Below are 17,722 nucleotides of genomic sequence, written 5' to 3' on the forward strand. Positions count from 1 at the left end.
TCATGCTACCAAGCCTATATTTACTCATCAAAAGTTGTAAAAGTATTGGTAGCTAATTTTCCTGAATGTTCCACTGCATCTTTACTTTTCTCCTGCTGAGATTGGTAGTGTGCTAACAGTACCTGAAGTAAAAATTCTTTTACTTCCAAAACTAGAACAGATAACCACCTCTTAATGTTCACTTAGTACAAAAGGTATATGTTTACAAACCCACTCAACTTCTTCCCAATCTTTCACCACAACCCAAAATGCATTAAAGGCATATCTCGAATTGATTTTCACCTCTAATATATTTTTTAAAGCTAAAAAAAATGTGCATATTGTGGTAGTAGAAAAATAACTGCCTCCCTCAAAACGTCCACATCCTAATCCCCAGAACCTGTGAATTCAAGTTGCAGAAGGAATTAAGGTTGCTAAAATCAAACGACCTTGAGAGATTATCCCAGATTACCCAGGTCAGCCCTATGTAATCACACGGGTCTTGTAAGTGAAAGAGGGAAGCAGGACAGTCCCTGTCTGAGGGAGGTAATGAAAGAAAGACTGGCCAGTCATGGCTGGCTTTGAAGATGCTGCAGGGGCCAGGATCCAAAAGGCAAGGGCCGCGTCCAGGTGGCAAAGGCAAAGCAGCAGTCCCTCCTGCAGCTCCAGGAAAGAACACAGTCCAGCCAAGACCTTGGTCTCAGCCCAGCCAGACCCACACAACCTTTTTTTTTTCTTTTAAACAGAGTCTCGCTCTGTCGCCCAGGCTGGAGTGCAATGGCGCAATCATGGCTCATTGCAACCTCCACCTCCCAGGTTCAAGCAATTCTCCTGCCTCAGGCTCCCAAGTACCTGGGACAATAGGCACAGGCCACCATGCCCAGCTAATTCTCTGTATTTTTAGTAGAGATGGGGTTTCACCATGTTGGCCAGGATGCCCTCGATCTTCTGACCTTGTGATCCACCCGCCTCGGCCTCCCAAAGTGCTGGGACTACAGGCGTGAGCCACTGCGTCCGGCAACCTCCACAACTTTAGAATAATAAATTTGTGTGATTTTAAGCCACTAAACTTATGGTGATATGTTACAGCCTCATTGGAAACTAATGCACACACAAATTGGTCCATTTTAAACATTATAAATAGAAAAACAAATAGAAATAAATGCACTCTAATATCCCTAAAATCTGAAAATTAAAGTAACTGTATCTGGTTAGTTCATCTAATTTTCAGAATCCTGTGCTTAAGAATTTGAAGTTGCTTTTTTTAAAGCATAGCAGCAGTAAATATATAACCCTGAGGTGGAACATATTAAAAAATGGAAAACAAAAGAAAAACTACTTAGTTAAGTTTTAGTGTATAATCAGCTAAATCTTATTAATTATAGTTCAGATGCAAAAATGTGTTAGAACTTCATGTACTCATTCACTTGTAATATCACAAAATTAAGTCTAGGTGTGGAAAAGGTTCAACTTAATCTGTAAACTTTAGCCTGCCTAAATGTATGATTTTGGGAATACAACTATGAAAATATTCTGAAAATGTAAAAAGTTTATTTCTGTGTAGCTTCAAATACAACAAAGAATAGATGTACATTCTCTTTCAATGTTTTTAAAAATATTTCTTAAAAAAACCTATAGAAGCAGTTAAAACTATATTCTGAAGCCCTAATGAAACACTGGATCTACGCAATGATTATCAACAGTTGCTAAAAATCATTAGGTAAAAAGCTGCCAGCAGCTCCATAACAGAAGAGTCGTTCTGACAATGCCAGCCTCATCATTATAAAGAGACACCACATTCCCCTGCAACCCGGAAGTACACATCACCTATGTTTTTCCACCACCACTTGTACACCAACTTCTGCAAGGAAAATAAAAAATAAAAAAAATAAAAGATCAAGGAATCTGGATCAGGCCTCTTGATCTACCAAATTACAGAAAACATACAGGATGGAAGAACACGTTAAACATCACAAAGGGGATGCAATCAGCAAAGTGCAGAAAATGAAAAAAAGCTATGGGACAATCTGATTTCCTCAAAAGATAAACTGTAATAAAAAAGAAAGAGGGATCCACATTTAAGAGATATAGTGACAAAACATAACGAACATTATGGATCCAACCACGATCATTTGAGACAATCAGCTAATTTCAACAATGATTGGATATTTATGAGTATTAAGAAAGAGAGAGGCTGGGGGCAGTGGCTCATGCCTGTAATCCCAGCACTCTGGGAAACCACGACGGGCGGATCACCTGAGGTCAGAAGTTTGAGACTAGCCTGGCCAACGTGGCAAAACCCCGTCTCTACTAAAAAAATACAAAAATTGGCCAGGCATGGTGGCAGGCGCCTGTAATCCCAGCTACTCGGGAGGCTACGGCAGGGAGAACTGCTTGAACCTGGGAGGTGGAGGCTGCAGTGAGCCAAGATCACGCCACTGCACTCCAGCCTGGGTGACAGAACAAAATTCCGTCTCAAAAAAAAAGAAAAAAAAGAGAGAGAGAGAGACAGAAAATGATTTTGTGGTTGTCTTTAGGGGGAAGAAGCATCTACAGCTACATTAGTAACAGCATGATCCGGCGGCAAAAGCACTAAACTAAATATGGAGAGGTCTCAGGCAGAATCCTAAAATCAAGTCACCGGAGTCTGTTCATTTCCTTAGCTGTAAAACAGACTACTCCTCCCTACAGGCCCACCTCATAGATTTTACAGTTTTTGTTTGGAAAAAATGAACTAATAATAACAAAGTAATCTGAAATGTAAATACTGACATTGGTGAGGTTTCTTCACAGCAGGTATGTTACAAAAAATATTCTGTGTAACAGTTATTTTCGCTAAAGTAATCATGTTTTCTTGGTTTTTTTTTTTTCCAATAAATTTTCTTTTTCTTTTTTCTTTTTTTTTTTTGAGACAGTCTCATTCTGTCGCCCAGGCTTTTTCAATAAATTTTCTAGAAAACCACTTCTGATCCCTTTTTGCTTGACAAGTTTTAGAGACATTAAGCTACAAAACAGAACGCTGTAGTTGAAATGGACCTAAGATCATACAGAGGTATACCTAATCCCGTCATTATATAGAGGTGTACATAATTCCCCATCATTACTTTGGGAAAAAGAAAAGTGGATGTTCTAGGTACGATCTCTCCCACTTTCCTTTACCTGCTGCATCAGAAGTGCTTTTCATTAGCTCATTTTTAGCAAAAATGAGTTCTGTAAGCTACAAATGTGATTTTTAACAACATATACATGCCTTTTTTAAAAAAAAACTACCACAAGTTTATAGGAGATTTTTGCCTAAATCTATATAAACCTAATCAACTTAACAAGTTTGAGGACAAAATTCCTGAAACATTAAACCATGTAAGTAATTTTAATCACTTAACCTTATTTCTTTCTTTCTTGTTGTTTTAATTCACTTCTCGCTTCCTTGCCAGGTCCTCTGTCCTCTTCATTTTTCTCCAAGTTACCTTTCAAATTCCACGAAGCTTCCCTCCCCACCACTCCCAAAAGCCTTCCTTCTCCAGCTGATCCAGGCCTCACTCCAAATACCAGTCTGTCTTCCCTGTACACATCAAAATACAGCTTATCAAGTTTGTATCAGCCTACATTATTATACACAAAGTTGGTCACCCCAACTAGACGGCCAGCCCTTTGGAACTTAAACAGTTTTGCATCTCTAGTGTCTAGCACATAACCCAACTTAATGAATACTCCTTGACATTGATTGCAATGGACCCGATTGTGCCATTAGTTTTACTGGGTGAATTGTGTTCCCTAATAAAGATACATTTAAGTCTTAAGCCCCAGTATCTCAGAATGTGACCTTATTTTGAAATAGGGTCTTTACAGAAGTAATCAAGTTACAATGAAGTCACTAGGGTGCATCTTAATCCAGTGTGACTGGTGCCTGTGTAAAAAGGGAAAATTCGGACACCGATAGGCATAGAAGGAAGACAAGGTGGAGACAGAGACACAGGGAGAAAGCCATGTGAACAGATTGGAATGATGCATCCGCACGCCAGCAAACCACCAGCAGCGGGGACAGACAATGGAAGAGTCTCCTCACAGCCCTCAGAAGAAGCCAACCCTGTCGACATCCTGATTCTGGACTTCTAGCCTATAGAATTGTAAGATGATGAATTTATGTTACAGGCATGCATCACTTAATGACAGGGATACATTCTGAGAAATTGATTGTCAGGCAATTTCATCACGGTGCGTGTATCACAGAGTGTACTCACGCAAACCTAGATAGTATAGCCCACTACACACTTAAGCTATGTGGTCTAGCCTCTTACTCCTCGGCCACAAACCTGTAGAGCATACGACTGTACTGGATCCTGGAGGTAACTGTAACACAACGATAAGTATTCGTGTCTCTAAACACATCTAAACATAGAAAAGGTACAGTAACAATATAGTATTATAATCCACACACACAGTTTCTGGTACTTTGTTATGGCAGCCCTAGGAAACCAATAAAATTATTGTTTAATAAAATGAAAATGTGCAAACAGTATTATACAACCAAACTTTTCAATATGATAGACACTGAAGATCATGGGAAATTAAAATGCACACAAGAGTTTTGACATGGAATGAAACATGATGACAACCAAAAATGTACACTATATGTTAAGTGAAAGATCAAGTAAAACAAATAAACCTGCAGTTTTAAATACTGTGTGTGCATGTGACACACACACAATACCTCGTTTGTATATGCACAGGTAATGTCTGGCAATAAACACACACACATATCCCAACTCTTTCTAGCAATCGCTTCTTGGGAAAGGGTGGCCCCTCCTCCTTGTAAGAAATGAATTTTTTAAACTCACACAACTTTGCACTTTTAAAAATAGTAAGTGGTTTGGTTTTTCTTAAACTTCCAAAATTGCAAAATTTAAAGAAACTACCATTTCTAAGGAAATCAGACATCACATTTTTCTTTAAGAGTACATACAGTTAAACCTAAATAATTGAATACTTTTAAAATCCTCACTTTGGTAGTTCAAAAAACAATGCATCAATTACTAAATTACAAGGGCATATCTACCATCCCATTTCTAAAAGTTACCATGACATTATATTTCAGAGCCCATATTAAACACAGGCTGTTCCCAAAAATGTCAGGAAGAAAACAGGATTTTTCAAACACCATTTCATTTGCATCACGCATATAATTCTGGTGTTTTACAAGTGTTCTACCATTAAATTTCATTCCTCAACTAGGCCACACCTATTCAATCCAGCCTTCTCTATCAATATCCAGTAACGTCTGCAGAGGGCCTTGTTAACTTTGACGTCAACCAAAAATGTACTCTCTTTAACAATCTGTTCTAGATTTATCATCTATACATTTATCTAAACTCAAACTCTCCCTCACCTTTATTTTTTATCATTGTGAGATCTGAATCTGTGAAATGCCTAGCAATAATATCACCAAGTAGCCACTCAATAAATGTCACACTCCTATATAAGTTCCTTGGGAAAGCTAAAATTACAGAAGTCACATTCAACTTTACAAGTCAGCGAAGATGACCTCAGTCATCATTAACATAAAATGGCAAGAACATCACAGTAGGCTATTAGCACTGAAATGGTATAATAACTACAACCCAGTTTCAGAGATGAAAAGGAAAGATAGTAGACTATTAAAGCAGCTAACGTCTGGGATGAAAATGTCTAACAGAAGAGAGGCTTTAAGGACACAAGGAAGTAAAAACCTGAAACAGCAGAAGTGCGGAACACTTGTCACGAGCAGTAACCTGAGCAAAGGCAACTGTGTAGTCTTTAAAGAACGAAAATACCACCTTAAATACATACCATGTGTCAATTATGCCTCAATAAAGCTGGAAAAACTCAATAAAGAAACTAAACAGAGAACAAAAAAAGGTGACAGATTTCACTTGTATCTTTTCAGTTAAAAAGGGCAATATAATGTCTCCAACTAAGACAATGATACAAATATCGAAGCATTTTTATCGGGCTAAGGCTTGATTTGTATAGTGACAAAAATGACCAGAAGCAAAAGTTACCTCCTTTTAGTTTTCCACTTGCAAAGTTAAGTGAAGGCCTCTGCTTTAACCAGTCACAAGACAATGGCTGATCCTTGTTCAGCAGAGTCCCCTGTGGAGGAGATATAAACCTCCTCAAATTGAAATTAAAAAAAAAAAAATGCAATAAAAACAAAAGAAACTAACCAGTAAACTTAAAAAAAGTGAACTGTGTTTTATAAAAAAATATGAAACAAAAGACAACGAAAAGATTCTAATTTGCTTAGCAGAACCAAAAGCACAATATTTTTGGTTTTGTTTTTGGTCTGTCATATCTAGTTTTTGAGCCTTTGATGTTTCAAATTTGTTCCAAATTTTGTCCACCTTTACATAAAAACCCTGACCACATCAGTCTGAAGAAATTATCAGCTTTAAACCTCTAGGTCCATCAAATAACAAACAGTGAAACCACTTGATTCCTATTCCTCACCTGTTCTTAAAAGAACCAAAACATCATGTTTCTGTTTTTTGTTTTGTTTTCCTTCAACCTTAAGTTCCAGAGTACATGTGCAGGATGTGCAGGTTTGTGACACAGGTAAACGTGGGTCATGGTGGTTTCCTGCACAGCTCAACCCATCTCCCTGGTTTAAGCCCAGCATCCATCAGCTATTCTTCCTGATGCTCTCCTTCCCGCCATCCTCCCCACAGGCCACACTGTGTGCTGTTCCCCTCCACAAAGCATCATCTTTCAAGGCCACTAAGTCTGAAACCTTCTAAACATTATATCCTGTTTTGTGCAAAAGAGAATCACCCTGCTCTATTAAGATATACCTCCTAACGCAAACTTCAAAGTCCCAGCTACCACCCCCAAGGTACCACCTTAATCATCCTGCATATGAGTCTCTTCATTAAACAAATTAAACAACCAGGGAACCTTTGCAACATCAGCAAAGAAAAACTGTGAAATGATATGCCAGAGAAACAGTAGAAATAATTTCTTCAAAGTTGTAACGGTTAGATTTTTGGACTAAGATAATCACATACAAAGCAGAATAAATGTTCATCTACAGAATCTCAAAGTATAAATGTATTTTCATTCCAAAGAACTAAAGCCTTGTATTTTATTGTCTCCTTACCACTACAACTTAAGTACTTTATGGCTTATTTTATTTGTGCCCAGATGGGCTCTTTCTAATTTTAAAGTCTCTTTTCAGGGATCCCTGAAAAACCCAGGTAGACCAATACTGTAGAAATAAAGGCAATTTACTTACTATAATTTTATACCTTAAAAAAATGTCACTAGTAGGGAATTACAGAGTTTACTGACATCAGAAGTTAACTACAGGCCAGGTGCGGAGGTTGACACCTGTAATTGCAGCATTTTGGGAGGCTGGGTAGATCGCTTGAGCTCAGGAGTTTGAGACCAGCCTGGGCAACATGGGGAAACCCTGTCTCTACAAAAAAATCAATTAAAAAGAAAAAACAGCTGGGCGTGGTGGTGTGTGCCTGCCAGATACTTGATGGCTCAGGCAGGAGGATAGCTTGAGCCTGGGGGGCAGAGGTTTCAATGAGGCGGGATTGCACCACTGCACTACAGCCTGGGCAACAGAGCAAGGCTCTGTCTCAAAAAAAAAAAAAAAAAAAAAAAAAAGATAGCCACTCCGTGAACTGTAAATTCTTAACATACTAAAGATTTTAAGGGCAATCTAAAACTTTGCTTCATGGATCACTAAAATACTCATTTTCAAACTTTGAAATGACTACACTTTGTCAAAGGTAACTTGTGAGCCCCGTTACAACTCCTACAGCCCACAGTATCTTAATGTGCTTTCCATCCTTTCCTTAAGAGGGCATGGAGCCTTACCAACAATGACCATGTAAGGGTGATGTTGATATGTATTTATAGTACAAAAGACGTTCACATGTGCCATCTCATCTGATCTAATGGGGAAATTACTATTCCATTTCATAACTGAAACTTAAATGGTTTCAGTTATGAAACCATTTAACTAATGGCCTACCCAAGTGAAAACAATTAGTGAGGGAAGTGGGACTCAAAGTCACACACACAGATACGCAGCTGAAAAGTCAGGAATAAAAATTCCCCAATTTCTTGTTTGAAAAGGAGTAATTTGTCTCAACCATCAAATCTGCAGCACATTGCCCTGTAGATGTCGTCACGAGTTTGCATGTCTAGAAATGGGGACCACATCCCGAGCTGCTGTGGGGTTGACTTTAAGCTTCCTTTTCCATTTTGTGAAAATGGGGCTAATATCACCTAACCTTTCATGGATCTTCAAGATGACAGAGAAAGACTAACAACAAAAACAAAATAAAATTAATGCTTTTGAAATATCTCAAAAAAAATCTATTGTTAATTTTCTTAGGTGTGACAATAGTATTGTGTTACTGTTAAAGAGACTGCCCTTTCATTTTAGGTCGGTTTTTTATTAAGCAATATTTTGTTTTTTATCCAATCTGATAGTTCCTTTAATACAATGCAGGTAAGTCTGATGCATTTGATGATGATGATTAAGGAACTAGAACAGCTTATTTCTTCCACCTGTGTTTTCTATCATTCTTTTTCATTTTGTTTTTCCTATTTTCCTTCCCTCAGAGTTGGAATGGTAACGTTTAAATGTCTGCTGGTATGGAACCAAGAAAATTCACTTCTTGTGTGGGTGTGTATTTATGTATTTATCCTTAATTTTTTAACATGTATATACAATCCTAAATTTTCCAATAGTGGTTGTTTAGTTGGCTCTTAAACAAGGAGGCCCTTAACAAGTTTTAAAAACCCACTGAACTGTCCTTGTATCCCACCCATCTTGTTTTGTTTTCATTTTATATTCTTAAAAAAAAATACAAGCAAATTTTGAACAGTCAATGTAATTCAATTTACCAGCATATTTTTACCAACTCCATTGTTTCTTATATCCTCATGACTGACCTCTGGACTTACATTTCCTCAGGCTAAACACATACTTTAATAATCACTTTAATGCACATCAATAGTTGGTAAACTCTTGGTACTTCTTTAAATATTCCCCCTTCCTACTCTCCAGCCTTATTGTTCACAAGATCCGCTTTCATGCCAAACCACCTACAGAGCCTAAGAGTAACACGTTGTCCGTTTACATCTGGTATCCCATCCCTCCATATCCACGTAATAAAGGCCATTCATTTTACAAAGTTCAACTCTCTTCTAAGAAGCTTTTTCCTGAAGCCCTCTTCTCTCTCCCAGAACCACCTTCTCTTTCACATATAATTACCATCACTTATACCAATGAGAAAAATACCTCATTGTGTGCATTTGTTTTATATGTCCATCCTCTTCTACAATACTGTAAGTAGAGCTGGTTTTTCATCTTTTTCTCATCATGACACACAAAGAAAATAGTATATGAAGAGCCCACAAGAATATAGAGATAGCCAGGTGCAGTGGCTCACATAAGCAACAGAGCAAGACCTGTCAAAAAAAAAAAAGCAGCAGCCGCTGCCACAGGTAAGACAGGTAAGTCTGCTCTCACCAGAAAGGGACTGGCTAAGTGTCTCGGATCAACCCAGATATCTCCAGGCTGCCCAGGGGTCAAGAGGATTACTTCCTCAGCACAACTATAACCCACTAAGGACACACTGAATGGGAAGTTCCAGAAGACCAGAGTTTATCACAGTCATCTTCATGTTCTCAAAACCCACATGCAGCCTGATATAATGTAGGTCTCCATGAATCCTTCCTCAAAGTACTTAAGAAAAAGCACTCTACTCCCACAAAAAGGAAAAAAAAAATCACTAGCATTAGGTAGAGGCTTAGTAGGTCACTAAAATAAAATCAAAGGCAACAGTACTCTTACTCCACTGAACAGTATTATGATTTAAACCACCATTTACAAGCAGAGAATGCATGGATGGTTCCTCTACCCACGAAGCATTTCAGTAAGAACATCTGTCCATTATCACTGAAATAAACATCTACTTCTTGTTTTCAGCTGGAAATAAATTTGTATTGGTAGGTAGCTTTGGACATGTGGCTCACTACAGATAAATAAAGCAAGTTTACACATCTCTTCTTTAGATACAACACACTGTTTAGAAGAAGCTAACGGTCCTTCTTACAGAGAAGCAGAAGAATATCATAAGCCAAGGCACACAGAGGGCTACAGCACCTCACACAGTGAAGCTCTGTTAAATTTCTTATACTTTACACTATCACAAAAGTCTTCTTGAGTTTTGCTGTGAAAAAGCAAAGACTTACTAGTTTTTTTCCTAAATAAATGTATATAAACGGCCACTCTAACCTCCTACAGCAAATTCTGCACATAAGATAGCAAAAGATCGAATGTTATACATAAGTATTTTCAACAATACTGGGCCTCCAATTGAGAGTTTTCAGTTCAGCAAGCATAACTCTTCATAATCAACTCTTCACTTACAACTTTCTCCCAACACTTTAAAGCATGGTGTAGATATGTAAATATCCCTCTTCTAGACTAGGAGATTGGGACTGTAGGTTTTAGACAAGATATCTAAGAGAAAGGTGGGTAAGTTCAATGTAAGCCAACAAGAGATGTTATTCTCTTGTTATGCTTCCTAAAGGACAGAGCATAAGGAAATTAAATATAATATGGACTCAGTAAATAGAAAAATCTGAAAGGAAATAAGTCCTGAAGCTAACGTGAATATACACAGCTTGTTCTAGTAATGACAAAAAGCTGCTGTGCCTTTTTTTTTTTTAGTATAAAATAAGGTAAGATAGATTTTTCTTCTAAAAGTATTAAATTGGTGAAAAAGTAATTGTGGTTTTTGCCATTCTCAATTTACCTAAACTTGTAAAATATGTTTGAGAATGTCACAAATTAGACCAGTTATTTTTGTTACCAGACAAAGAAATAAATTATTCTATAAACTATTCAAAATACAGAAAGAAGACAATCTACATTCCTAGCTTTCATACTACCAATTAATCCACTTAATTTCAAAATAAGTGCTTTCTCAGGGCTATGTACTACTAATAAACTAACATTTCTTACAATGAAAAGGAACTGACAATTGTATTACACAAATTTCCATTTTGGTTAGTATATGTTGAGCTAATAGATTAATTAGTAGTGCCAATGAATGAATACTTTTTAACACAGGGAGGGGAGCAAATCATGTTAAAGGGTAATAATAACAGCCAACATGACACAGTGATTCCCATGGGCCAGGTACTAGTCAACAACCTATGAACTAGATGTTATTTTACTCTCATTTTACATGTACAGAGAAGTAACTTGTCCAAGGTCATACTCCTAACTGAAGAAATAAATGTGAAATCTCAAAAAAATTCAAATCCCTTAATGGTACTGGCAAAGAAAAAAGTGTCAAAAATTAGCAAAGAGCTTTGTGAATTATTAGCCTGTTGGTGACTAAAATGGTGGTATCAGTAACCTTAAGTAAATGGTTTTAAATAAAGAAAAATATATTTAGACTGTAAAATCTAGGAAACTAAGTGAAATTCATGCTTAACTACGTCTGATTCTATGCTTTTTATATTATCTAAAACATAATTAGAACTCCCAAAATGTTCTAGAAATGGGCCATAGAGCAAAAAATAATAATTTTTTTAGAAGAGCTCCTAAAATGATGAAACTGATACCAATGATCATTTATAAACTATCAAAGGATCAGAATTTTAGATCCAGAAGGAGACAAGCATATAAGGAATATCTATTAAAGGGTGTCTAGTCCAATCCCTTAATTTCACAGATGAGAAAAACTAACTCGAAGTTTTAAGAAACTTTCCCATATGTACACATCTAAATGTCAAAATCTGGACTAGAATTTACCTTCTGGTCCAACTGCTCTTTTTATTATACCATGCTGTCAAATACATAATAAAATACCATATTAAGTTTCTGGAATAGGACTACTAAAAGAGAAACCAAAACAAAATTAGATTATTTAAATCTAAAAAGGTTTCTGGAAAGGAATTACACAAAGTATGCAAACGCTTAAATGATACTTCCTGAGACAATAAAAGCTTCAGAAGAGCTAGAATAAATAGGAGTTTAAAGGCAGGAAGAAAGGAATTTGGTAAATGATAAAAAGGAGGCAGACTCAATTTGGGGGGACTGGGTCAAAAGTCTAGAATCAAGTAAGACAACGAGAAATGTGACAACATCTCGCTGAAACTGGCCAACGTGGATCGTGGTAGGGCAGATAATTAACCTACTTTGAGACCTATTAGCCACTTAATAGCAAAAGGTGGAAGGAAAAAGTCACCAGAAGGTAAGCAAAGCCATATGATATAAAATAAGACCATAATATTTACACACATGCCACATAATTGAATATGGTATTTAAAACTAGTTTTCCAGCATATAAAAAATTTCAGACCATAACAAGTCTTATCTTTGTGATAACTAAGTGCCTAAGATTAGAATAAACCACCTCTTATAAAATTCCATTTCTACTAACTGTATCACTTTACCCTCTAATAATCATTAAACGGGTTATAACCTGTCAACGCCCTAGTACCCTACCATTATGCTTTACTGGGCCAATCTCACCAACTCATCACTTTGTAACATTAAACTCATGTTCATCCTAAAATTGGGCAAATTTTAGGATGGGCAGGAATGATGATAATGATAACATAATAATCGTTCATGGGAAAACAGTGTAAAATTATATCCAGGGAATACAACTCAAGTTTTTTAAAAAGTCAAAGACAATATGCTCTGGAAGGTAAAAACTGACCTTCCTTTTGCTTCTTAGAGTTTTTATATTTTCCAGATTTCTATGAGAATGTATCATTTTTAATGTCCAAAATGTATTTTAGACAAATTCACAAGATGAGTAGGCTTAAATAAAACTTCCATTAATACTTCTTCTAAATGTTCTCTCCCCACCAAGCTCAAACATTCCTTTGACCAAACATTTATGTAATAGAAGATTCCTTATTTTTGAGGTTTTCTTATTTTTTTAAAGGCTTAAGAAGCTTAAGTTTTGTTCATTCTTTAAATGAACACACAAAAATTAGATAAGTAAAACAATGGCAACTCACGTCTGAATGCTCCTATCATGGAAGCACTATTTTACTAACAAAATATTAATTTACAAATAAGTATTTCATTAATAAAAGGACTACATCCACCCTATTTCTTGAGAAAGAAAAAGAAATTTCATTATTTAATATAATATTCTTGCTATATGAAGAGGAGACTTTCACACACACACACACATTGCCAACAAAGCATGGGCTTTGAGGCTTGCCCCAGCTTTCTTTTTTTTCAGTAGTAAGGATAAATTCCACTGACCACACATATCCTTACCTGGGACCCCAGTGAGACTCGAGCAGTAAGAAAAGGCAAACATTTTCCATGTGTGTCCTTTCTAATTTATGTTTAAAAAAATTGTGTTATTAAAACAGAACAAAAAAGAAAAAGACAGTCAGCTTTACCTGTGCCTTTCTTCAGCAAGTAAAGTTTACCATGCTCAGCTGCTGTGCCATGCTCAGGGTGCTGTGCCATGCTCAGGGTGCTGTGCCATGCTCAGCTGCTGTGCCATGCTCAGGGTGCTGTGCCATGCTCAGGGTGCTGTGCCATGCTCAGCTGCTGTGCCATGCTCAGGGTGCTGTGCCATGCTCAGGGTGCTGTGCCATGCTCAGCTGCTGTGCCATGCTCAGGGTGCTGTGCCATGCTCAGGGTGCTGTGCCATGCTCAGGGTGCTGTGCCATGCTCAGGGTGCTGTGCCAGGCACAGGCATCCTCAGAAGTAAAGCCCGTCGGACTCTCCCAGCACCTACCTTTACCAGCTTTGGCCTCATTACCACCATGATCTAATGGATCTAATCTCATGCCCTCGTAACCGGGGGTGGGCAAGCAGCCAGGCCAGTGCCACCCCACGATCTAACTCTACCCACCTCCTGCACCAACAACTTCTCCGTTGTCCTGTCCCCCTCCCAATAACACCTTCCTAACCATGACTCCTACAACCCAAATAGGAAGAGAAAATAATGATCAGAGGCAGAGCTAACATTTATGGAGCTAACAGTAAGTAGTTCCAGCCCCAAAGCAGGGGCTGTCCTGACCACCACTGCATCCTCATGACGGACCACCCGGATTAGCCACCTCAACTGCAAAACAGAGCCCCCCTCTACACGTATTCTGTCACTTTTCCCGTTATTTCACACTTATTAAGTACAATATTAAATATCAGGTAGTTCATTCTCTGTGCCAGGCCCTGAAACTACTTCAAAGGCAAAATAAACACCATGTGATACTGAAAATGTATTATTTCATGGACAAATTAAAAAGAGGTATTTCAAGAGGTACCCTTGAAAATGTACTCATTGCAATCTAAACATAATCACTATTTGGTTCAGGCTATAATACTAACTTACGAAAAACAAGTTTTACTAATTTTCACATGTAAGCAGAATACTAGTGATCTAAAATAAGACACAGCCGAACAGATTTGTTTTTAACAGTTACTTAACCCAATTAAGCTATTGCAGATTTGCCCAGGTACCTTGTTTTAACAAACGAAAAAATTACGTATACTTCAGTATCTATAGAATAAAATTTCAACTCATCCTAAATGTTTTCGCAGCTGCTGACTCTGAGAAGTATTCTGTTTAAGTCCAGCCCATCTTCTCTCCACATTCCATACACACACAGCCGTATCATCCCTGCTTCACCCGGCATAGCAGGAGGAGACAGGAAGGACTCTGGAAAACTTTTATACTGAATGCAGAACTTGGTACTCCAGATCAAACTGCAGGAGTAAATGATAATCCTTCCCCTTCAAGGCCCTCATAATTAAGAGTTCAAAGAAAATTTTACTACACAGTAAGCATAAGGTGCTACTGAGATTACAAAAATGCCATTAAACTGTAGGAAGGGGATGGAGGGTGGGGTTGGACAGGGGTAGGATTATTGAAGTAAGGAGGCTCCCTGCTTAACAGACAGCTACACACACTCTCCAGACGAGAAGGAAAAGGGGTGTGGCGGGGAGGAGCGTTCCAAGCCTAGCAAAACCACCTACAAAGCCAAAGAGGTATCTCTGCTTTTCAATTTTGTGATTCTAGAGGACAGATGGCAATTTTCTTTAAAGAATAAAACTGCAAACTACTGAGATATTTAGCACTGTTTGGGGGTGCATTCGAATGTATTCAAATATGAATACGGACACACCGAATTTTAATAGTACCTTTGGAACAATCTCATTTGGCCAGGCACTATTTGCCAACAATACACACACACCCCACATGTAATTAACGTATCTGGGTGGAAGCCCTAGAAAGAGCTTCTGAGTTTGACATCCTTGAGATCAGAATCCCACTTACTAAGTGTGTGACCCTGGCAAATCCCTGTGTCTCACTGTCCTAATCTGATTACAGCATACATTTATTGTTTACTTGAATACTGTTTGTGTCCATGAGCAAGAATGTAAACACCATGAAAGCAGGGGCTGCCCTGACCAATACTGCATCCCCAGCACTCAGCCCCGCCTCTAGCACTTAGTAGCTGCTAAATGTATACTTGATATACAGTACTTGAGTGAATGAATAGTCGGTCAAGAGTATCACACCACTCCTGAAATCCTAGTCTTTGACAACGAACTATGACCCATACAATGTGTGTAGCTCAGCAATCTGGCAAAACTGTCACTGTAAAAGACCTAATTATCGCATTCCTTTTGAAACTGACTAATTGGCATATCTAAAAATAATTAGCCCAAACAATCCTCGAAAATCATTTTAACATAGTCCATTTAATACCAGTGCTTTCCTAAAATGTAAACTGTGAGAAAGAACAATCATCCAGTTGGGAAATGGAGTCTTCAATGATTCATCCTTCAGTATGATTTCTTTAATACTGTCGATTTTATGTCCACCTGATTTCAGCCATTTTTTGTACTGTTCCTCAGCGTGCAGGAGAGAATCTGCTTTTAAAGCATCTTTCAGATCTGATTCACCACTCCTTAAAGAAAAATATATACAATGTACAACCCCTGGACGGAAAATTGCTTGGGGATCTCCTATATGAAATCAGTTGCATAAATAGGACCAGTGAGACGTGAAACACAAGATTTCAGAAGTCTTTAATAACAACCACTAGGCCCACGTTGCAAAGAACAACTTTTTTCGGTGATGACTCATAAATTATGATCCCTACATATAAGCTCATGAGGAGCTAATGAAACGAATTTGTCTCATCATGTGGAAAACTGTGGTCCTTCTGGCCACGCACAAAACACCAAGTTTCAAACGCGCCCACGTTTTGCTTAATTCGGGACTTCCAGCGGGCATTAGCACTTTTCCCTTACAGTCTATTTAAACGCCCTAGGAAAACAAATACGGTCGCCTTGGCAGGCGGTCCCCGCACAGACACACCTAGCTCCAGCCACATACAGATGTGTCTGGTGGGCTGAAGTAAATAAATGACAGGAAAGCTAATGCTGCTTTTCAAGATTAACGTGCATTCCCAGAGACAAGACTGCCACCTGGACACACGGCTGGAAACGGGAGAGCATGTGCCTCTCAGAGGAGAAAATGGAGAGAATTTCAACAGTACTTATTTAAACTTTCCACCTTCACACACGCCCCTTTCCCCCAGCGCGGGGTCGGGGACTCGGCCCAGCCAGCGGCGCGAGGAAATCTGCACTTGACTTCCGTCCTCTCCCAGGCGGGAAAGAGCGCTGCCCGCCACGGCCGAGACCCTTCCTTCCTGCCCGCCGACCCCCACCCCGCCCGGGGACCCCTCCCGCTCGGCGCGCGACCAGGAGGAAATGCAGCCCGCGCGGCTCCGCGCCCCCTCGCCGGCGACCCCGGCCCGGGGCCGCGCTCCGACTCGCGCGCGCCCACCCCTCGCCCCGCCACAGGCCCAGCCCGTCTCGGCTCTCGGCCCCGCGCCCCAAGCGCACCCCAGCAGTTCAGCCGGGGGCTCCCGGAGGCCGGTGCCCGCCCCACGCCACGTCCGGCACAGTCGCCCCCTCACCGCCACCCTCGCGCCGCCCTGGCCCACCAGGCGGCGCCCCCTCCCCAGCCGCCTGGGCCGCTCACCCCCGCGCTCCCCGCCTGCTCGCCGTCCAACCGCCCCCGCCCGGGCCGCCCGCCCGCCCCCGCGCTAGGCCCTGCGGGCAGCCACCGGGAGAGGCGGCTCCAGCGCCGCCCGCCCGTCCGAGAGGTCCCGGCTGCCCCTGCCGCCCGCTCGCCGCACCTACCATGGTACAGATGGAGGCGAATTTGGAGACTGTCATTAGGATTTCCATCCGGCCAGCGCCATCTTCCACCCAATCACAGCGGCGGCGGCGGGCGGGGGAGGAGGAGAGCCGGGCCGCCCGCTCGCACCGCAGCCCGCGGGCGGACCCCGAGCCGCCGCGGACCCACGCACCGAACCCGCTGGGGCGCCGCTGCCGTCGTCGCCGCCGGCGCTCAGGCACTCCCGGCCTCGGGCCCCAGCCCCCGCCTGCCGGCCGCCGGCCCGCCCCCGGCTCCGCCCCAGCGCAGGACGCAGCCGCTGCCTCCGGGCCCGCGCCTGCCCGCGAAGCCGCCCGCCGCCCACCCCGCCCAGCGCGCAGAGGAGCGGGCTCCGCCGAGGCCCTAATGCCCGGCCTGCCAGGCAGCAGCGCGGCCCGGCGGCGCAGCCCCGCCCACCCCTCGGCGCCCCCTCCGCGGCCGGCGAGCGCGAGGCGGGGAACTCCGGCCCGGCCCCACCCCGCGCGCGGCAGAGGGCAGGACCGAAGGCGGGCACCGCCTCC

The 17,722-nt window shown here is 40.8% G+C and overlaps 1 protein-coding gene across 5 annotated transcripts in view; it reads right to left on the reverse strand.

The window, feature by feature from the left end:
* The window catches only part of USP12 (ubiquitin specific peptidase 12), a 148,039-nt gene extending 130,586 nt beyond the window's left edge, over positions 1-17,453 (reverse strand). For 4 of the 5 annotated variants that reach the window (XM_074021758.1, XM_074021760.1, XM_045376976.2 and 1 more), the window contains exon 1: positions 17,186-17,453. In XM_074021758.1, coding sequence (XP_073877859.1) covers positions 17,186-17,233 — 48 coding nt within the window. In that variant the 5' untranslated portion in view covers positions 17,234-17,453. Of the gene's footprint in view, positions 1-9,274; positions 9,518-17,185 lie in introns of those variants that run through there. The other variant, XM_065533094.2, reaches the window with a different exon arrangement.
* Between the last annotated feature and the right edge of the window lie 269 nt (positions 17,454-17,722).

This window comes from Macaca fascicularis, chromosome 17 (genome assembly GCF_037993035.2).
Source record: "Macaca fascicularis isolate 582-1 chromosome 17, T2T-MFA8v1.1".
In the NCBI taxonomy this organism is placed as follows: Eukaryota; Metazoa; Chordata; class Mammalia; order Primates; family Cercopithecidae; genus Macaca; species Macaca fascicularis.